Genomic DNA, 22,415 nt, shown 5'->3' with positions numbered 1-22,415 from the left:
GAACGGGCCGCGACTCGAGCACAGCCGGTTTATTGGGGACCCCACCCCAGGCACGTCCAGGGAGCGGCTTTTCTTTAAAAACGTACGAACTGGCACTAAAACAGGCCCGAGGCTCGTGTGCACCCACCTGCCCCCGGACAGGACAAGGGTGATGGTTTAAACTAAAGCAGATTCAGGCCGGACGTGAGGAAGAAGTTGTTGGCCCTGAGGGTGGTGAGAGCCCGGCCCAGGTTCCCAGAGAGGTGGTGGATGAACCATCCCTGGAGACATCCCAGGCCAGGCTGGACGGGGCTCTGAGCAACCTGAGCTGGTGCAGATGTCCCTGCTCATGGCAGGGGGGGCACTGGGGGAGCTGGGAAGGGCCCTTCAACCCAAACTGTTTTGTGATTCTGTAGCCCCACTCCCCACACCACTTTGTGTTGTGTGCCTGATCCCAATCAGTCCAACTACATTATTGTGTGTGGGGTTTGACCTGCAAAACAGAGCGGAGCTGGGACCCCCTGAGGTCCCCACCCTGTCCTGCACACAGCTGTGGGGCAGAGCTCAGAGCACATGGGTGACAGCACAGCTACCGCCAAGCCAAGCAGCCAGTTCACAGCTGCTTCACAGGGCACATATGAACTGGGGAACCTGTGACTTTAGGATGAGAGGAAACGGCCTCAAGTTGCGCCAGGGGAGGTTGAGGTTGGAGCTGGGGAACAATTTCTTCCCCAAAGGGCTGTTGGGCATTGGAACAGGCTGCCCAGGGCTGTGGTGGAGTCACCATCCCTGGAGGGGTTGAACAGACGCAGAGACAAGGTTCTTGGGGACATGGTTTAGTGCTGGAGTTAGACTATGGTTGGACTCAATGATCTTAAGGGTCTCTCCCAACCACACTGATTCTATGACTTGCCCATTAGTAATGCTGCCAGGGACACAGGAGACAGCAGGGAGCAGCTGCCAGCGACATCCCCCCGCCAGCCAGAAGCCCTGTCCTGACAGCTTGGTGCTAACAGGGATCTGTTACCACCTTGGGAGGCTCCTGGCTCCCCCAGCCTCCCCGGCTACACACACCGGACCCCTGAGGGGGGCATAATGGGCTGCACGGGACTGCTTTGATTTTGGGTGTGCTGGGAGAGAGCCTCAGGCAGCATCCCCTCTTCCTCTAACAAAGCTTTTCCATCAGCTGCAGGAAGAGCAAGGGCTCCAGCCTACACTAGTATAAACCCTGCAGATTTGGAATAAAAAGCAGCACGGAACACGTTAAAAACCTCGAATCTGCTGGAGGCAGGGAGAGCGTGAGCTGGGCAGGAGCGCTGCATGGCCAAGCACACACACCTGGCGAGGGGACTTTCTGTCTCCCTCAGACACAGGCCCCTCCAGGGGCGATAGCCAAGGAGGAGCCATACAGGCAGACACTTTAACACAAGCAGGTTTCAAAGCTCAGCCTTTCCCTGCCAGCCCTCGCTCCACAGGCTGCGGGCAGGCCCAGCTCAGCTCAGCACACGTGCCTCCTGTGGGACAGCCCCGCGCCCACCGAAGGCCAGGACTGTGAGGAGAGATGACCATGCAGGCTCTCTGCAAACTAGCCTAATGTCCACCTTTAAAAGCTGTATGAAACAATCCTCCTGCAGCATCTGCAACCTGAGGAGAGGAGCTGCAAGAGCTACTGCATGGAGCAGCCGTCGGCAGGCAGGAAGTCATACACATAGATGGCCACCGACTTGGACAGGTAGGTCATGGTGCCGAAGCGGCCGCTCGGCGCACTGTCATACAGCAGGCAGCAGATGCCCGTGGCGGGATCCCTCTCCAGCATGTGGTCATCAGCACCCAGGGCTTTCTGGGATTTGGACAGGAAAGGAGAAAGGCAGCATTAGGAATAATTAGGACATTAGGACAGCCCCTTCACCAGCTTCCACCCCAAACATCCTCTGTTGCACATCAATAGTGAGCAGCAGAAAGACACTACCACTTTGGTGTGCCCCATGAACACAATAGGTACAACAGGCAGGACCCTCTGGGTGGGTGAACCCTGCGCAACTGTAGGGAATGCAGCCAGCAGCCCTGGGCGCAGGCCTGGCCCCTACCTGCTCCTCGTAGAAGAGGTCATTTGCCATGTGCAGGATCTTCTCCACAGCTATGATGTTGCCGATGGTGTGCACCTCCATGTCCACCAGCATGGTGAGCACTAAGATGGTCTCCACCAGCAGCTGCCTGTACTCTGGCTGGGACACACGGTTCAGGACCGACTCCACATGCACAGCAAATTTCATTTCCCCTGGGGTCATCTGTGAGGAGGGAGAGAGAAATGCACCATATTGCCAGCACAAGTCCTGAGCTATGCTGGGCACTCACCGAGAGCAATCCAGCACCCAACACCAACCCACCTGCCCTGCCTCCCCTTCACATAAACCACCTACCTCTCTGGTTGTTGAAGAGGGAAGAACAAAGCCCTCCACAGAGAGGCCATGGCACTGCAGAACAAGGAGAGGCCACGGTTATGGCTTGGAGAAGCACTGTGCTAAGAAAGGTATGTCCAGCCTACCAACTTGCTTCCGCTTGAGCACCGGCACATGCTGCCTGCACACCCCTGACTCTTTGTACAGCATTATTCCTTTCCCATCAGTTCGGCACCAGCTGGAGCCCACCTGCAAACAGCACAGAGCTCTGCTGCCTGGCTTACCATGCTGAGGATGAGCTGTACCTGGAGCTGCTTCAGCTGCGGCCCCAGCCCTGCCCCTGCCTGGCTGATGTATAAAGCACCTGAGCAGACCTAACCCCCTTCTGCAAGGTTCAGCACAGCATGAGGTAGGTCCTGCATGCCTACAAGGCAGCTCCAGGTCTTCCCCAGCTCTCCAGGGCCAGCTGCAGGCCTTGTCCATGAAGCACGTATCTATGCAACATCGGGGACCAGTGCTGGGTGCCCGCTGGCAAGACTGGTGCCTGGGACCACAGGCTCACATGCATGGAGAGGAGCCAGCCAGATATCCAGCTCACCTTCTGCAGAACCTTCCACACCTGCTGGTAGAAGCCCATAGGGACACGGTTGAGGGCCCCATCCAGTCGCCGTCTCCGCTGCCACTGGCCCTGGCGGCTGTCCTTACTGCCCTGGCCTTCCAGCGTGCTTGAAAAGGAGCCCTTGCCCAGCAGCTCTGAGTGCCCAGTGGACTAGGCAGACAAAACAAGGACCATAGAGACTGCTGCAAAATCAAATACCCCACAAGAACGTGGCCCACTGCTGCCCAAGAGTTTGTGCTCGCCCAGCCTGGTTCCCAGGGCAGAGCTGCCACCCCCTGCCCCTGGCAAAGCCCACCCCGCAGCACCCCCAGAGCACAGCTCCTTTCTGCAACCACAAACAGGACAGATCCTGTGCGTGCAGCCAACAAATGAAGGTTACCAGAGAGGATGTCACGTCGGCCTCTGTGGACTGCAAACCGAGAGGCTGAAGGAGAAAGGGAGAGGCAAAAATCAGACTGTGCCAGAGCAGGGCAGCCATAGCAGCAAGCGGAGCAGCGGCAGCATGGACCAAGCTCAGGTCACAGGGCAGTTATTCCAGGGGCTGCAATTAGCTGGAGATTGAGAGGCAGTTTCAAGAGGCGAGCTGTGGGAAGTCTCACGTCAGCATCAGAGGGGAAGGACTGTGCCAGGGCATGGAGTGGCTGCAGGGCCCCCATATGCTGGTGCTGCGGCAGCGGTGGACTCATGCCGGCCAGCACACAGGAGCAGGGCTGCTACTGCTCTGTTGGCTGCTGCCACGGACAGGGATTTAGTCTTCAGCACACTGGAGGACCAGCAGCAAGGTCACTACCCACAGACAGCTCGCCTCGCCATGTACACGGTCCCTCTGTGACGCCAGGTTTCATACTGTGGCGAGGTGGCTATAAACCTGCTGCATCGGCCTGTTCCCAGCAGGCCCTGTCTCTCTGTGGACAGCCTGGAGTTCACGGCTCCTGCTGGGCATGCGCCAGGCACCAGAGTTGGTCCTTGTCCTTTGTAGCTGGGCAGGATCCTCTTCCCCTGAAAGGAAATAGCTGGGGAGGCTACAAACAGGATCCACCAACTGCCCCGCAGGGCCACTGCTGGTCATGGCACTGGAAGCATCATGCCACCTTGCTCTGCAAGTTTTTGTGGGATCTATTCAGCCATAACAGCTATGGAGCACAGCTCCCAGCGGGCTGTAATGCCACTGCACCCACTCTGCTAGCCCAAATGTGGCAGGTCCCACTCACACGGGAGCTCCCCAGCTGTGCTGGGCCCCGCACCACGTCCAGCCATGCTGACCCCTTCCATGGAGACAGACCCCTGCCCCAAACAGAGCAACCCTGAGCGTGTGGAGCGGAGAAGCCAGCTCACTGCTGCAGCAGCTTGCTCAGTGGGTTTGTTTAGGAAAGCTCGTTAACTCATGCATGCTCAGAAGCTGCCCTGCTATGTGGCATGAAGGGTAAAAGCTGAGGCTGCAGAAGGACCAGGATGGCTTCACCTTACTCCCAGTCAGAGATTGCCTACGTTTTTCCAGTTGCTGTAAAAGAAGGAGGAAATGAAGTTTCTGCTGCTGAAAGAGGCCCACCAGGACACCAGCCACGCCTGGGACACTGCATGGTCCTCCCCACCCAAGCACCTTCTCAAGCACCCCTGTGCTCCCCTGGCACTGCACTGCCAGAGCAACCTCCACCCCACTAACAGATTTACCCCAATTCTCCTGCCAGGGCAGGACTGGAGCCAAAAGGAGCTCCTGGAAGCAACTGTAAGCTCTCTGAAACCCAAGAGCTTCCTCCTGCCTTTCCATCAATCCTGCCTGTCCTGTAGCTGCTTGTCACCCACAAAAGCTGGCAGGAGCAGCCTGCACCACCTGCCCTCACCTGTTTGATCTCACTTTTCAGCTTGACGATGCCAGCACGCTCAGGTTTGGTGGCCCCAACAGCCCCCACCTCACAGATGGAGATAGCAGCAGTGACCGACGAGTCGACTGATCGCACTAGAGGGGAAGAGAGGTCCAGAGTGGGCACGGATGTCCCTCATCACCGCTCAGGCACTGGTACCTCTGCACACCCTTGCCCTCTGTCCCAGCCAGCATCAGAGATCCATGAGCACAGCACAGAACTGCTTTAATTCAGGCCCGACCAGGCCAAGGGCAAAACTAAGCCAAGCCCCAATAGCCACAGGACTTGTGCTTGATCCCTGGAAATCAGCTCAGCACCACCCTGCTGAAACGCACAGCTTCTCACTGGACCACTGCGGTACAGAAGCTGCTGTGCTGAATGTGCGGGAGGACAGGGATGTCCCCTACAGGTGGGAACACCTGGAGGTGGCCACGCTCTGCACCAGGACCCAGCTTTACCCAGAGATGCTCTTGTAACCCTGCTGAGTGTCTTACCACTTTTTTCCACCCCGAACTCCTTGCCAGAGATAATGTGGTAGAGCAGGCTCTTCATGTCTGATGGGCTGAGATTCATTAGGTTCTCGGTGGCTTCTCCAGCTGGAGAGAACAGAGTTGGGATGTTGTGCCCCGCTTCACAGCCCTCCTGGGACCTTTCTACCAAGCACCCCATTCCGTTAGCACGGGAAGCACTGGTACAGGATCTCATCCTCCAAGGACATACGCCAACTCCAGGTGCTGCCTACAACAGGGACTCTTCCCCACGCCAGCCCAACACACGCCTCAAAAGAGACCACCGCGAAACCACCTCCCTGTGCTGCCAGAGAACAGTCCTGGCTGCAGACCCCAGCACCTTCATGCAGGGTCTCATCCTGGTGCTGAGCTGCCCATTTTTAGCAGCACTTCTCCTTCCTGGCTGACAGGGCCCCCAGCACCGCAGCACCCACCCCAGCCATGGTGCCGTGCCCGCCACACGTACCCGAGCAGTGCAGGGAGTGCGCCAGCTCCGTTGCCATCACCTGGATGATGAGCCCTATGCGGATGCGGAACATCTCAGCAAAGAGTACAGGCTCTGTGCGTATGTACATGGCCAAGTAAACCATGATCTCCTGGAGGGGAAGAGGCAGATCACCCCACTGCTCCTTGCCAGGCCAGACATCCAGCTGTGGGGTCTCCTGCTGCCCTGGCCCCTCACCTGGGTGAGGATGGAGACGCTGAGGTTCTTCTCGCTGGCTTCATCAATGAGGCGAACGAGCTCCTTGTAGGGAATCGGGCTGGGGAGAGAACGAATGGCAGAGCAGATGAGGGACAGCAGAGTGAGCCCTGCATCCCTCCTGGTCTCTACAGCCCAGAGAGGAGAGACACAGGCTGGGGACAGCCACCCAGAGCCGCTCCTGCCCACAGACTCCGGAGCAGCAGCCTCACATCCAGCCCAGCAACCACAGGGAGGGAGAGGTGCCACACGCACGCAGAGATTGTCTTCTCACGCGGCTCCGGGGGCAGCCCCACCGTCAAGTGCTTCTGGTGAGACAGGAGGTCAGTGCAGGCCTGGGGGCAGAAAGGGTCATTCTAGGCGTCACCAACAGCTAAGGGTTTGGGAGCCTCAGCACAAGGCAGAGGGAGACAGAGCTGATGCAGCCACGGTTTGCCTGCCCACTCTGCTGCCTCCTCCCCGACAGCCTCAGCCTGCTACAGGCCAGTTGCACGGTTGTTACCTCGTCCAGAGCTTCCACCTTCTTCTTGAGGATGCCAGAGATGTAGCGGATCAGAGCCCACTGGCGCGTGTTCCCCACCCGCACGTACAGCTCAGTGAGGAGCTCCTTGACCGTGGGGCCAGGCTCGCTGTCGAGCCCTGTGTGCCAGTCGGGACCCCTGCAGTAAAGGAGATGTGGGGTTACAGCCAGCAATGTGCCCTGCAGCAGCTCCCCGGCAGCCCCCAGGGTTGCAGGTTGGGACGCATGCACAGCTGCGCCAGCTCTCTCTGCTCAGTGAGCCAGCAGGAATTGGAGCTCAGTGTACTTGAGGATGTGGAGCATGTAGAGGACGTCTGCTTGCTCCTGCAGCGTGGGGCAGATGCGCAGCTGGTCCACCAGTGCCTTGCAGTTCACGTTGCCATCCTTATCACGGGGAAGGTTCATCTCTGCATGGAGTGTGTGGCTCTGGGGGAAGGGAGACCCGTGCTCCTGGTGAGCACCATCAGCACTCCACACCAAGTGCAGCCTGGTTATGGAGGCAAGGCCATTCACCCGTGGATATTGCCCTCGCCAAACACCAAGCCTTCCCCATGCAGCCACACAAGGACCCTCTGGCTCCAGCCGAAAGGACAGCACTACTCGGACAGACCCGGAGGGACAGGGCTCACCTTGCCATCCACATCGTGCTGATCGGGTGAACTCAGCAGCTTGACCGACTGCTGGGACGCCTGGAAGATCTTGTTGGGGACGTACATCCCAACATCTAAAAGAAAGCCAAGGTTGGTGCAGACACTTCTCAACCCCAACCACCACTGCTGTGCCCCAAACCACCTCCCATCTGACACTCTGCTCCCCCAGCAGCCCCTGCCCACCCAGTTAGAGGAATTCCACGGTGAGCTGCCATCACTCATCATTCAGCAGTTTAACTGAGGATCACACAGGCACCAACTCCAAGATACTTCACGGCCAGGACTGACACGATGGACGTAACATGCCTTCGCCCAGGCAAAGACTGGGTTGCTTTGCAGCCCATAACACACTTCCCTGGTGTCTCAGCATCACCCAGCTGGGAAAGCTCTTGAAGCACCTTAGCCTCACCCCTGGGCTTCAGCGAAGGTGCTGGGGGTGCTGGAGTTACTCACCCTGGACGTGAAGGTCCTTGGCCTTGGATGCCAGGGACATGAGGTCACGGGTGGTGTGGACAGCAGCCCGGAAGCGGCTCAGCCCTCCCCGCTGGGCAGTGGGAGGGAGGTTCGACTGCGGAACCGTGCGCTGCAGCAGGTGGTCCAAGTACTGAGCAACCTCATCGTACGTGTCCGCTGGAAGGGGAGGCAGAAGTGGGGGGATCAGCTGCTTTGTGACAGGGCACCCCCAGGCCCTGGAGAGCTCCTCAGCTGTGCCTCGACAAGGGCAAAGCTTTGCTGGCTACACAAAGCAACAACGTGGGGCCAGTGCTGGCAGCAAGGGGGACAGTGCCAGAAGCCAGGCTTACAAAGCACAGCAGCCATGGCACGCCTGTTCCTGCACTGCTCTGCTGCCTGCAACACTGCCTGCCAGCTGGGGCTCCCTCCGGGTCCCACCTGGATGAAGGAAACGATGGGGCTACAGTGTGTCTTGTCCATGCCTCACAAGGACAGTGGGGTCTGCTCAAACCCCATGGTGAAACCCTTGCGGTCTGTCCCTCTGGGGAAGAGGAGGCACAGCCAGGGGCAGCCTGTTGCAGTAGAAACCACTTAGGAGCACCCCAGCACACCAAAGGCCTCATCCAAGCAGGACTCCAGCACCGGAGCAAGGCAGGGCGGGTGTTGCAACAGTTATTTCTAATTAGAAATTACCGCTTTTTTCTAATTAGGAGTTAGAGGAGTTACAGTTTCTGCCTTGCTCTTTGCTTAGCCTCCAGTGGCTCCCATTGCTCCCAATGTCACATGGAGCACCCCAGAGCCACCAATCCCTAACTATGACATGGAGGAGGTTGCTCAGAGACCTCATCTCTGCTGGGCTGGGAGATAACACCCTGCCCATGGGGAGGGAGATGCCCTGGGGGAAGATGTTGCCAAGGCAACAAAATACTTTGTAGAGCTGTCAATGCACTTGCAGCTAGTGGGCCAGGGCAGAGCCTCACTGCTCTGCAGCTGGCAGCCAAGCTCCATGGTGTGTCTGCCCCAGGAGCTGAGCTGCAGGCGGCAGCCAAGGCCAACAGCACAGCAACCCCGTCCACGCCACCGGGGACACCTCATGCCAGCGCCTGAAGGCTCGGCTGGAGGACTCCCCCAGGCATCAGGCTTGAGAACATCATCCTGCCTGGCTGCAGCATCTGACCACAAGAAAACTTAAAATCGAGCATCTTCTAGCTGCTGCAGAGGCCAGGCAGGCCTTATCTCCCATTGGGGCTGGGAGGAAGCACACACCTAGGAGAAGCCCGGGTGCAGTCTGCAAGGAGACCACAGGCAAAGCAAGAGGCAGGGCAAGAGAAATAAGTATTCAGAGTCGCAGCAGTGCAAACACTGGCTACAGGAGCAGCAGAGGCAGAGCAGACTGATGGGAAGGCTGGGAAGATGACCAGCACTAGGTCACGCAGGAGGACAAACACAGGGCTGCCTGCAAGGGGAGCACAACTTGCACCCCATTGTGGTCTCAGGACAAGGTGGGTCCACCATGCTGTGGTGGGCCAAGGCCCTCTCTGGCACCCTATCCACAGCAGCAGGGCTGCAATTTGGCACCCACTGGGGTAGACCTGCCCAGGGAGGGTCAAAGGCTTTGGAAAAACAACACTCAGAGATTGCTCGGGGACATGGTGGCTCTTCCCCATAATCTCAGGCACTGAGACATCACTTTCTGCACCATCACTTGTGCAACAAAGATGCTCAGCCAAATCTCCCGAGTGGAGACAGATTGCTGAGCCTTCGTCTCTTCCCCATGCAACAGCCTACGAAGTCGGAACAGCTTGTTCCAGAGCATCCTCCATGCTGTGTCCACCAGCCTCAGCCCTGGCTGGCTGCGAAACCCCTCCAGCGAGGGGGCTACAACAGCTGCATCAATTCACCCAGTCCCACCCCAGTGGTGTCACCGTGAGTGCCACCCTGATAAGGTTAATTGATGGAGAGTCAGATGGGAACCGAAACATGGTGAAAGCCCAATTATATGAAGAACACGGTAGTAGATGCTGGTGGGGAGGTTGGGTGTTACAGGTTTACGGGTGAGTGTGGCATTTGCCACACCACAGCAGCGACTGGCCTGTTCCCCCTTACCATCCTCTGCTATCTGCAAGCCATGCAGCCACTCCTCGGTGTCTAGCTCCTCAAAGCTGTCAATGCTGAGCTCGTAACTCTTGGCAAAGACCTTACCCTCTGGCCCAGGGTCCATAAAGCTGAGGTGCGTTCGGCATGACGTTGTCAGGAACTCCGACAACTTACCCGTCTGGATCCTGGGCGAGAGGAGGGGAGGTCACACAGAAAGAAGGTGAAGGCAATACACTTGGCTTTGCCTCCTTGGATCCAGGGCAGGCCCTTTGGCAGGGGGACACACACTCGCCCAGGAGTGTACACAAGCCCCAGAGCCTGCTTTAGCTGCCTGCAACTCCTCCAGCCACAGGTGGGCACGGAAGGGCTGCCCAAAAGCTATTAGAGGGATCCTGCAGCCATGGGATTAATGGAAGGAAGACATATGTCCTCTCTTGCATCTCCTCTGTTGGGATAGTAGCCCCGGGGTGCACTTACAGCCTAGCACAGCCCAATGTATCCTCCACAGCTTGTTCCCCAGCAGCTGATGCTCAGGCTCAGCAGGTACCCTCACAACCAGGCTCTTGGGGGCCACCAGCCCGCTCCCCTCCTGCACCCCAGGAAGCTGCGCTCACCTTGCGCCACCAAAGTACCCGTCCTGCAGCTTCCGCAGTGTTGCCAGCACCGTGGGGTGCACATTGCTGCCAGTTTCATCTGTTGGGGACAAAGACACAGGCAGTCAGGCTCTCCCGCTCAAAGAGCCTTCCAGAAGGTAACACAGCACACAAAGCACATGGCATCGGCCAGACTCCTGCTTTGGGGTGTACAGCCAGGCTGTGGCACCAAAGGCACCACCCAAAAAGAGAAATTCAGGACTGTCCAGGCTGGATTCCAGGAAAGCCAGGCCAAGGTGCACTCCAGGCTCCTGGGATTTCACCTTGGGCTGAAGCCGACAGTACCAGACAGCAGCAGCCAAACCGCCCCTGCTGTCACTGGCTCTCACACGAGGCAGTGGAGGAGGTGATGCTGTTGGGAGCAGGAAGCTCCACAGCAGAGACGCTCAAGACACTAAGGGCACTTCAAGTACATGAGGAGAGTCAAAAAGGCCGGAAAGCAGAACAGAGTCCCTTCCCTGCACCAGGCTCATAGGGAAGCTGTGAGTTGCTCCAGAGAAGCCAGTTTTGCTCTGCACCATTTCGAAGCTCTTTGCTCCTTCTGGGTTGCTGTTTTCCCCTCCCTGTTGTCTAGGAAAGCCTTTAGCAGGCAGTCTTAGTGAAGAATCAAGATGCAGGAAGAGCCCCAAGAACACTTTCACAGGGGAATTACTTTTTTTTGGTCTTGCTCCCAAAAGGCCTCCCAACAAGCCCAGCTGCCCGGAGACCAAATACCCCTGTGCCAGCAAACACCCTCTGAGCTGCAGGCACTTGTGCTTGGCAGGCAGCCCCGCTCGCTGCCAGGACAGCTGACAACTCAATGTGGCTCCTTTGAGCCGTAAGCTCTTTACAGGAAGCTACTGACTGTTCCAGCCCACCATGTCCCCATTACTGAGACAGTCCCACACCTGCCCACCCTCTTCTTCCCACAGAGCCGAATTCCCAGGCCTGCTCTAGCCAAATGCCCTGCAAGGCTAGAGCATCTATACCGAGCATGGTGTGGGAGATGGGGAAGGTGATGGTCGGCTGCCCCGTCATCCTCCAGCGGCTGCAGAGGTAGGAGAGGTCTGTCCTCAGCATCTCCACAATCATCTTGTTGTCGAGAGCCAGGTAGAACTGCTGCTGGTCTATGAACTGCGGGGACAGCAGCAGACATGAGCAGCCCCTTACCCCAGCCACTAAGTCCCTTTGGTGCCACCCATGTCTTCCTACAGGTGCCCAGCCAGGCCAGCTGCAGTGTGCCCAGGAGAGACAGCTCATCCCACCTCACCTGGTAGGTGTCAGTACAGTCTAGAAAGGGACCCTCAAACCCCAGAGCAGCTACTGGCCACCAACAGCTACAGAGGTAACAGCACAGCTCAGCAGCAGCACTGGCACCCAGGCCCCACACAGCTGGTCCGTGCTGTGCCTATCCCAAGCAAATCACGCTTCCCACAGTGCCAGGCTTGCAGCCCTGCTTGTCCCCACACCATGCTGCACACAAGGGACAGAGGGATCCTTGTCTGACCATCAACCTCCTCCTGGTGTCCTTGTCAGAGTGAGCAGAGATTTTCACCCAACACTGATCATCAGAAGCTGACACCATCTCCTCCCAGCACACACACAGCCAGGACCAACTCTGCTGTTTCACACCATGGAGCTGGGGCTGCTCCATCCTCCCAGGCTGTTCAGAGAACAACTCAAGCACTCAGCCAGTGGAGAAACCTCCTGCCCAGTTCCTGATCACCTGACAGCTTGGAATGAGCCTGTGCAATGCCACCCACCTGCGGGGTAAAGGCAAAGATGTTCTTCCTGATGTTGTAGAGCTTGGAGGTCCCAAGGACGCCCATGTGCCGGTAGGGCCGTCCCGTCAGGCTCATCTGCTTGTTGCGGCCTAGGAGGGCAGGAGGAGGAGGTTTCAGTGCAAGCCCCCCCCCAAAACGGGGTGCAGCAGCAGAGACAGGCCCCTGTGCTACCAGCCAGCAGGAAAAAGGCTGGTTTGTGGTTGAGGTACACCAGGACCCTGTGTCTGACCCTCTGTGCTATTCTGTTCCCCAGCCCTGCCCGAGGGGCTAGAGACACTCAGGTCCTCCCCAGGGACTCTTGCCGAAACAGGGACATACAGCCCATCCTGACCTCCACAACATGCCACACCTCCCTCTTTGGGGATGTCAGAAGCTCTGGCAGGTTTCCCCTTGCAGAGGACTGGCCCCCCAAAGCTGACAGCTCTATCAGAGTTGCCTTTGCTCCTGGATTACTCCCAGAACCCAGGATGGTGCAGAAGCAGCATCCCCCCTCGGTCATGTCAGCCCTGGCAGCTGCCAGGCTGCTCCTCTGCCCCATTTGCCCATGTCACACTTGGCCTTTTGGTGGCTTAAATTAGCGTGTGTGTGCAGCCTGCGGTGGATCAGGTTTCTCATGTGGCCCAGGCTGCATCTCCAGCTCCTGCACAACAAGCCCCATGCCCAAGGGGCTGCAGCATCAGGGAGTGAGCGTGCAGAGCTCTGGAGCACACCCTCCCCTCACACTCAGCCCTGCCAAACCCTCTAACAGCCGTCCTGCCTGAGCCACAGGCTCTCTCAGCCAGGGCTTGCCAGGGGACCCTTCTCTGGGCTCTGGCTTGCCTCCTCCATTGAGATCTGGGTACAGGAACAAAAGCTGGCTCCTGCCCACACCGGGTCCATCCGTATGGATCAGAGCCCGTGCCTGTCCCTGGGGCGACTGTGAAACTGCGATGCCAAAGCTTTATCCCCTTCAGAGTCACCCTGAACAGCACTGCCAGCCACCCCAGCTCCCTGTGGACAGGAGCAGCTTTACTAGGCCCAGGAATGGGTGGCAGAGCTCTTGTCAGCCAGGCAGAGAGCAGCAGGGCAGGACATCAGCATCTAGGAGCAAAAGTGCCGGGAGATGAGACAGTCCCTTCTGCAGCCCCTTTGCTGCAAGAGCGAGGAGCCCAACTCACCCAGCCGGGCATAGATGTGGCTAAGGATGCGAGCAGGCTGCACTCTGATGGGGTAGACGTCTGCCACAGTCTCCACATCGATGCCCTCCTTCCTCAGGACAGCCTTGATCCCCTCTGTCTCTGCCAGGATGCACACTGTGGAGAGATGACAGGCTCAGTGTGGCATAGGCACAAAGGTGCAACAGCACTGTTCCTGGCCTTTGGGGACACATTCAGGGTGCCACATCACATAGAGGCAGCTGTCTGGGGTCTCTTTGGGAACCAGTTCCCACTCCAGAGGTCTACCTTGCTCCTTCTAAGACTCTCTATACCAAACACTTCCCTGATGAGCAGCAGGAGGACAGGACAGCTCTCAACCTTTCTGCAGAGGAGCTTGTAGCAGGGGACATTTCCCTGGGGCAACACAGGGTGGAGTGGAAGGACTTGCACCCCATCTCATACCCACCTCGCCAGGGCTGAGATCTGGCTGCACCGGCAGCCACCCAGCAAGCAGAGCCACCCCAGAGCCACCCCTGTGAATCCTGCACAGGCAGAGTCCCCGGGCCTGCCAGGCACAGGATTTGGGACCAGTCCCTTTCCCTCACCTTGGACCACCACATCAGGCTTGGGGACAGTTGCAAACCGGCGGTTGAGGGGATCTATTTCACCGGGAGCTAGAAACCCCTGAGGAAAAAGAGGCATGAGGAGACAAACATTTCATGGGCAGGGTACAACGGGTGATGCCTATGGACAACCCCCCTTTAAGAGGTCTTGGGAGATGGAGGTGACACCTTTTCTATATTAGGTGGCTCAGGGTGGCAGCATTTGCCCTTTCAGAGCTCAGTGCCTGGACCCACAGCCCTCTCCAGCACCAGGAGTGAGCTTACCTCAGCCATCAGGCAGCCCAGGATGTAGAGGGACTGTCCCCACATGAGTGGCAGCTTGCCCATGGGTATCCTGTCCACAGTGTGGGGGTTCCTGTACTCCTCATCCACCTGGAAGACAAGTCAGGAGGTCAGGGAGGGATCCACAGACACCAGATACTGAGGGAAGCATCATCATTGCATTTTAAGCCTTGAACGGCTGGACTTTAAAACAAGAGCCTCCGAAAGCATTTGCTACAGAGGGTCCAAAACATCCAGGCTACATTCTTCCCCTCTTCTCGTGATTGCCCCCCGGACACCTGCGTCAGACAACAAATCAGCTGCTCAGACTGTGTCTGGGTTCCCAACATGGGCCACCCAGGGGAACGACTGACACCCCAGGAGCAGCAGGGTGATGCTCTCGATGCTGGCAGGGAGAGCACCTCTCCTGTACCCCCTGAGCACCAGGAGGCCGTTGCACTCAGCCCAGGCCCATGCAAACACCCTCAGCACTGAACGGGAGCTCAGCCCATGTCCACATGTCCTGAGCTCTGAGAGGACTCGGACTCCAGGCCAGCAGATTGTCAGCAAAAGCACCCTTGTGTACGGGTTTTATAACAGCTCCAAGACACACTGTTTTTACATGGGGTTTCCATGCCCTACACGTGCTGCTTTACTACCAATTTGGGTTAATAAGCAGTTAAAACCTAATTATCTGGTAACGACACATTCCTGCTCCCACTGTAGCTCAGTACCACTCACCTTATCAGGCGGGACACTGTACAGCTCTGGCATCAGGCACATCCCATTCTTCCCCTTGATGAGAACCCCCTCAAGGGCTTCTCGGTACTCCTCCACCTGAGGAGAGAGGAGAGGGGATCTGCCCCTGGTCATGGCTCCCTGCACCCTTCCCCCACGCACCTCCCTTGCCAGGGACTTCTTTCCACCAGCCTGGCAGGTCCTGCCTCCCTTGCCTGCTCCATGTTTCCACTGAAAACTCCATCGATGATCAGGTATGCCCAGAAGAGAGGCCACTCGCACTCAATGTTCTCAAACAGCTTCAGCTCCGCAGGTTCGTAGTAGGAGCGGCTGGGGTCCTGCAGGAAGGGCACGACAGCAAGGTGGTAGGTGGCAGGACCCCCTCAGACCGACAGGGCTCCTACTCCCCTGAGACCCCAGCCTCAAATGCCCTCCCAGTCCTCCTCTGCGTCTGATGGCCGAGACAGAGCTGAAAAGCAGTTTCACCTCCAGGCTGTGTCCTTTCCATCAGACATCCCCTCCCAAGTCCTCTGCACTGACACCAGAGGGACTCACCCTTCCTGGGCAAAGGCAACCCCAGGAAAGCACCCCAGAGCCTTGTACAACAGCACAATATCCCCCTTGCTGCACTGGGGCCACCTGCATCCCCTTCGCCTCGCCTGCTCTGCCCCGGCCCCTCAGCACCTGCCTCCTCCAGCATCACCACGCTGGCCCAGGTACAGGGGTTGGGCTGGTGACAGGGACAGAGAGCAGGATCCCGCCTGACACAGGGAGGTGCTCAAGACTGAATCCTCCCACCCCAGATGTGCACGGTGCAGTGCCCCAAGGGACCTGTGCTCCACCCCGCTGCCAGCTGCTTTAACTGTTTGCTATGGAGAAGGAAGAGAGCTGGCCTTAGCGGAGTGTCAAGCAGAGGTGACAGCAAGGACAGAGGGAGCAGATGTTTTCTATAGTGCCTGCACACCAGCCACAAGCTCCCAGATTCCCACTAGACTCCAGCCAGCTGTGGTGCTTCCGCAGGCAGCGCTGCCCTTCCCGTGCTTCCCTGTTCCCCAGAAATAGTCCACAGCTCTGCATGCTGGCAAAGCTCGTGAGCACTGGGAAATCTGGAGATGCTGCTGCTCCTCTCTGGCTCTAGAGAGATGCAGCCACACATGCTGCCTATTATGGTCAGGTCTGAAGAGGAACAGCAGAGGAGAAGCATTTAGAGGCACTAAGCTCTCAAGGGAGCCCCACCAACTTATGGGCTCAAAAGTCAGTGACAATTTAAGAGCCTCCAAGTACAATTTCCTGGTTCTGCATTATCAAATGCGACTGTTGCTTATGAAATTTTCCTGTTTTCCCTCCCCAAAGCAGCAGAGGAAAGCCTCCGCTCGCTCCACTGCGAGCCAAGTGTGGCAGTACACGAGCTGCCTGCTGTCCTGGGAGAAGCAGAAGCTGCTTTGTGACCTCCAGTGATGTGGCAGAGCCATGGTTGTCACAGACAAGCACTGTATGGTCACCTCCTCAGGCCTCTGGCCTTCGTGTGGGCTTGTGCAAACCTGGGAGAGCCGGGGAGAGCCCACCTTGGCAGGGCTCCCACATGGGGCAACGGCCCCGTCTCCCCCAGCCCAGGAGATACACAACACTACCAGGTCCCAAGACGCAGGCAGAGCCAAGCTCTGCCCATCTGCTGTGGGCATGGGTGGGATGTACCACCTCTGCAGCAGGCTCTGGCACTTTGGGAGGCCTTGCCAAGACCCATAACACTGCCTGGGGCTGCTCAGGGTTCTCATCTTCCCACAGCCTTTGTGCTGCACCTGGAGGGGCTGCAAGCACAGCCCAGGGCAGCTGCTGCTTGGCACTCAAGTTCTGTCAGGGCTGGGGACTCTTACCTCTTTGGGGGTCCTGTATCCATCCCGGAGGAAGCGGCAGCAGCCATAGCGCCCCTGGAAGAGGAGGAAAGAGGTCCTGAGCAGGAAGCGCAGCATGAGATGCCTTGTACCTTCAGTGCAGATGCATGGGGGGGGTCTCCTCCAGCCAAATACCCCCTCACTTGGTCACCTAGTGCTCAGGAAATATAATCACAGCCTAGGGCCGCAGTGCGCAGGACTGGTTCTCTGCACAGCCCTGCGACAAGTCACAAACTGGGAGAGGACATAGCCAGCACTCCCTCCCTGAGCACGTTTTTGGGGAAAAAAGGGCTACAACAGGGCAGCTGGCTCTCAGGAAGGGTGAGACAAGGGCAAAGCCACTCACCTGCAGCTTCATGATGATCTCTTGCTTAGTGATTTCCACCAGCTCGCTGTCCTCCACAGCAAACGCTGGGTAGGAGATGACAGAGAGCACGCTAGCATCCACCTCCTTGGACGAGGAGGCCCTGGGCAGCATCGAGTGGAGGATGGACTGGGTGCAGGGGAATGAGGAGTGGTTTAGGTTGCTGGGCTTGGCATCAGTCACACGGCAACCCCAGCAGATGATGGTTAATCCTGCAGTGGTGTAAAGCCCATGCGGGTCTCACCTGGCAGTGCTGCACCTCGTCTGACAGCACTCGTATCACCGACTGTGGACCTCCCTTTGCTCCAAAGAGATCCAGCTCATCCAGTGCCTCCAGGGCAGCCTGCAAGCAAGGCGAGACCCAAAGCAGCAACTCCTCTACCGTGCTGCTCATCTGTAAGAGCTCCCACCTCATGCCAGCCCGTCTGTGTAATGCACTGCCCAAATTTAAGCAAATTTAAATCCTGCTGTGGCTGCAGAGCACCACTGGTCAGAATGCGACCACATCTCCAAAGCCACAGGCAGCCAGACATCAACAGGACCCTGGATATTTCTGCCACATACCCCAATTAATTTCTCACTCCCAGTTTAAGCAAAACTGAGGCAAGAGGGTCAAAGTTTTATCCCAGCACACAAGGAGGAAGATCTTCCTTCCCAGGAGCGCAACACTGCATGGGCATTGAGCCTCAATAGTTCAAGATGCCCGGCCTACCCTGTGAAAAAAGCAGTGAAGGGCCACCGGTGCTCTCCAGCACCAACTCAGCACCTCTCCCCGGCTCACCTTGGCCATGCCGACGGAGCTCGCATTCAATTCGGTAATGCCCTGGTTTGTCTTGTCCCCACGCTCCCATATCCCGAAGTCCTGCGCAGAAGCAGTGGCACGTTGGAGCAGGCAGCGGTCACAGCATAGCCAGCAAGCCTTTGAATCCCACCCATTGGTGGTGCTCCCAGCAGGACCCATGGGACTCTGCCCACCGAGGCTCAGGAGGGACCCACAGCTGCCCCCAGACACCAACCCACCGCCCGCACCCCTGGGGCACACTCCCCTTCCCCAGCACGGGCTACCCACCGCAGTTTTGTAGGCTGCTTCAATGTAGAACACGAGGTTCTGGATAAAGTTGACTTCATCCAGGCTGTGAATTATGTGGAGGCCTGAAGCAGGGGGAAGAATTCACATTAGTTGCTCCAAGCCCACAGGCAACCATCTCTAGGAAGGGGCTGCAGTAACTCAGGCTGGACCGCTCCTCTTCACTGCAGACCTGCCCCACAGGAGCCATGTCCTGGCTGGCTCCTGTCCCCACCCCCCTATGGCAGCTCTGGGGTTTCAGGCAAACAGGGGCTCTTCAAGAAATGGACATCGAGGGGCCCAAATAGACCATGGATGCTGTGAGCATAAGAAAACAGTGAAGTCAGGGAGGCCACCGCAGCAGCTTGGCACCCAGGAAGCTGCACTCAAACCAAGAACACGGAGGGCCCTGGAGATCAGCACGCTCCCAGCTGAAATGCCATCCCCAACAGCATCACCTGAGGCCGTCATCTGCGCCAGCATGAGCAGGTAGAGGGAGGTGGCATCCATCTGGAGGTGTCCCCATTCATGGTCCCCCACCACGGTGGCACAGGTGTGGGTGTTGTATTTGGCATGCAGGCAGTCCCTGGTGCTCCGACTGTACTTGAACGCCTCCACCTTGTCCACCTTGAGAAGGGCAAAGGGATGCAGGGGTTCAAATGCTGTCTCCAGAAAGTTCTGGTAGCCCCAGAGCCAAGGGCTGCCCCGTGCCATCAGCCCAGCACGTGGAACCACACCTAGCAGGGCAGAAATCCTACAGCCTCGCGGCTGAGCCCCTTCACGCACCAAGGCAGTGAGTGCAGGCCCACGTGCCGCCCCAGTGCAGGGCTGCAGCCTTGGAGGGCCCACAGCCACAGTGGCACTACGTGGAGAGAAAAGGGTCACCCCAAATGCTCTCAGGGAAAAGAACTGCGGAGTCTCGGCATCAGCCAGGCCACAAGACAGAGAGCAGCTGGCAAAGGCTCCACTGGCCACCAGCCCGCAGTACCGGGACTTCCATTCCACCGCGGACAGATGCCAAGTCAGAGCATATTTCAAGACTTGCTGGAAGGAGGCCTTCCCTCCGCTGGTCAGGGGAGAGCCTGCACAGCTGGGACTGACAGTCTTTGTAGCAGAGCTGGGCTCCAAGGAGACCACTCGACTCCCAGGGGTGCTCCCCAGCCCCTACCTGTCTCATCATGCACTGGAGCAGTCCCCGCATTAGCTTCACCACGCTCTGCAGGAACAAGGAAAACAGCCTCATGAATCCCCATGCAGCCAGGAGAAGCCCTGACTCAGGATCAGCTGGCCGCTGACCTTTGCGGGGCTTTGGCGTCTGTAACCAGAGACCTTGCTCACATTTCCATGGCCCCTGCTCCCCGGGCGATAGCAGAGCAAAGCAAGATCTCTTGGCCTGGAGCAAGGCTGAGCTGCTGTGCTGTGCAGGGGGAGGGAGGGCACGGCTGCAGGGCCCTGGGAGAAGGGCTGCGTCCCCAGGTCACCCCAGAGCCAGAGAGCTGGACCCTCCGGCTGGGCTCCAGCTGCAGCTCTCTGGCTCTGACATCTCTCCCTATTGACACCTCCAGCCCGGGACAGCCCTGTCCCTGTCCTCTGTGCACAGCCGCCCTTTTGGCCCCAGAGCTGGGCCGTGCCACAAGCAAACCAGCCGGGAGCTGACGGCGGCTCCCTGGTACCACCGGCCAGGCTGGGACTGCCAGCCCGTGCCCCCTGTCCCGCCCGCTCCCTCCTACCTGCTCCAGCTCGTAGGCCTTGGCCTTGTCCTCGTCCCGGTCGGCGTTCTTGCGGTAGGCCAGGCCCAGCCCCCACACGGCCAGGATGCTGTACACGTTGTCCCGGACCCACGCATCGCGGTGGTCGGCGCTAGCGGGGAGCAGGCCCGTCACCGCGTCCTGCGCAGGGACAACCGAGGGGCCGCGGCCCCTTTCCCAGTTAACCCCGCCTGACCCGGCCTGGTGGTTCCCCAGCCCAGGGGCCGGCGGGCGCTCCGGGGCCCGCGGCGAGGCGGATTCCAGCCCCCCCACACCCCGGCAGGCCCCGCACCTGGTGCCGGAGGATTGTCTGCTGCACCAGCCGCGCGTAGCCGTCCAGCCGCACGCCCGAGTTGCTCCGGCTGCGCATGGCGGCGGGACCGGCACCGAGCGGCGGGACCGGCACCGGCACTGAGCGGCGGGGCCGGCACTGAGGGGGCGGGGCCGGCACTGAGGGGGCGGGGCCGGTACTGAGGGGCGGGGCCGGCACTGAGGGGCGGGGCCGGCACTGAGGGGGCGGGGCCGGCACTGAGGGGCGGGGCCGGCACTGAGGGGCGGGGCCGGCACTGAGCGGCGGGGCCGGCACTGAGGGGCGGGGCCGGCACTGAGGGGGCGGGGCCGGCACTGAGCGGCGGGGCCGGCACTGAGGGGCGGGGCCGGCACTGAGGGGGCGGGGCCGGCACTGAGGGGCGGGGCTTCCCCGCCCCCCGGCAGCGGCTCCGCCTCCCCCGCCCCGCGGCGCCGCCCGTTCGCCGGCTCCGCTGCACCGCCCCGGGCACCGCGGCACCTCCGGAGCGGCCTCCCCGCCCGCGCTGCCCTGCGCTCCCCGCCGCCCGCGGCGGCCCCGGAGGGGGCGGAGGGAGGGGCGGCGAGCGGCGCCCCCTGCCGGTTGGAGTCCGCGCGGCGCTGCGGGCGGGCAGAATCAGAATCACAGAATCACGGAATCACAGAATCACAGAATGTCAGGGACTGGAAGGGACCTCAAAAGCTCACCCAGTGCAACCCCCCCGCCGGAGCAGGAACACCCAGATGAGGTTACACAGAAGGTGTCCAGGCGGGTTGGAATGTCTGCAGAGAAGGAGACTCCACAACCTCCCTGGGCAGCCTGCTCCAGGCTCTGGCACCCTCACCGGGAACAAGTTTCTTCTCAAATTTAAATGAAATCTCCTGTGGACGGATGGACAGACGGACACACGCAGCGGTGTGGGGTTGTACAGATGCACACGCGTGCCGGTGTGTGCGTACGGGTGGACACACGGACGCATGCCGCTGTGGGTGCAGGGACAGACACACACATGCATATGGACAGGGACACGGACATGTGCACAGGTGAGGACATACAGACACAGAGGCACGGACATGCACATGTACAGGTATGTGCGCACCAGCCTGCATGTGTGTGCACAGGCAAACCTGCATGTGCACACACGCGTGTACACACCCCTGCGCATGCAGAGCCTTGCACTCCCATGTGTGCAGAACGCATATGCACACGTGGCACATACAGGCACACACACATATACACATGCAGAGACAGGAATACACACCGATGAACGCATATGTACACACCCACATACACATCTATACATGCACAGACACACATTCACACAAGCATATACCTCCCCTGCACATACGCAGTCACATGCACACACAGAGATACACACACACACATAGGCACAGGGATGTATGCACACCTACACGCATGCGTGCGCACAAACGCTCACACATACACAGAGAGGCACTGGCAGTGTGCGGGTGCCATGGGCTCCTGGAGACCCTGTGTCCCTCCTGCCTGGAGCCACCCCAGCGTCCCTCACCCTAGGGACCCATTTATGCAGGTGGGGGCCGAGTGGGTGCTATGGCAGATTCAGCACCCATCAAACACGAGACAGGAGCCCACAGGTCCCACATGCCACCCTCTGCCACCCCGGAGTGCATGTGGCCCCAACACACATGTAACCTGTGTTCACACAGGCATGCAGGGGCAGGAAGCTGCTGGATGCAGGCGAGGGAACAGGTGGTTTATTGCCTGTACAGAGCATCCAGAGTGGCTGAGCCATGCACGGTGTTGTGCTGGGGGGCTCGGGGCTACAGTCCTTCCCCAGCCCAGCCCCGCAGGGCACGTGGCTGCAGAGGGGTCCTGTCCTGGTGGTGAGGGTATGGCACACCTTGGTCTCCAGTGGCCCCAGTGCAGGGTGGGCTTTCCTGGAGCGTGCTGTCTGTCCTGGCTGTCAGCACTCGTACAGTGGTGGGGCACAGCGTCCAGCCCTGCAGGGCAGGGCAGCCATGAGCGCTGTGCCGAGGTCCCTGGAGGGGGTCACCCCTGGGCTGGGTGTGCCTGGGGTGGGGGGCAAAGCTGCACTCTGCTAGGGCTCAGCCATGG

General features: G+C 59.1%; 1 protein-coding gene across 2 annotated transcripts; it reads right to left on the bottom strand.

Moving 5' to 3' along the window:
• Nucleotides 1-799: 799 nt before the first annotated feature.
• On the bottom strand, nucleotides 800-20,484 carry PHKA1 (phosphorylase kinase regulatory subunit alpha 1). Of its 2 annotated transcripts, XM_065643278.1 has the most exons (33): nucleotides 20,325-20,484; nucleotides 20,015-20,173; nucleotides 19,453-19,500; nucleotides 18,743-18,911; nucleotides 18,288-18,370; nucleotides 18,000-18,080; nucleotides 17,463-17,561; nucleotides 17,201-17,347; nucleotides 16,837-16,890; nucleotides 15,178-15,300; nucleotides 14,966-15,061; nucleotides 14,228-14,335; nucleotides 13,946-14,024; nucleotides 13,362-13,496; nucleotides 12,184-12,293; nucleotides 11,410-11,554; nucleotides 10,403-10,481; nucleotides 9,894-9,973; nucleotides 7,692-7,868; nucleotides 7,218-7,312; nucleotides 6,875-7,014; nucleotides 6,571-6,727; nucleotides 6,324-6,403; nucleotides 6,051-6,129; nucleotides 5,835-5,964; nucleotides 5,354-5,455; nucleotides 4,839-4,954; nucleotides 4,460-4,498; nucleotides 3,377-3,421; nucleotides 2,977-3,147; nucleotides 2,400-2,453; nucleotides 2,067-2,267; nucleotides 800-1,819 (listed from the first exon to the last, which is right to left on the bottom strand). In XM_065643278.1, the coding sequence occupies exons 1-33, from the start codon at nucleotides 20,400-20,402 to the stop codon at nucleotides 1,646-1,648; spliced, it is 3,633 nt and encodes a 1,210-aa protein (XP_065499350.1). In that variant the 5' UTR covers nucleotides 20,403-20,484; the 3' UTR covers nucleotides 800-1,645. The 2 variants fall into 2 exon arrangements, with proteins under 2 accessions (XP_065499350.1, XP_065499351.1); XM_065643279.1 differs by lacking the exon at nucleotides 17,201-17,347.
• Between the last annotated feature and the right edge of the window lie 1,931 nt (nucleotides 20,485-22,415).

Source organism: Caloenas nicobarica, chromosome 12, assembly GCF_036013445.1.
Source record: "Caloenas nicobarica isolate bCalNic1 chromosome 12, bCalNic1.hap1, whole genome shotgun sequence".
In the NCBI taxonomy this organism is placed as follows: Eukaryota; Metazoa; Chordata; class Aves; order Columbiformes; family Columbidae; genus Caloenas; species Caloenas nicobarica.
This window is presented reverse-complemented; position numbering and strand designations above follow the sequence as displayed.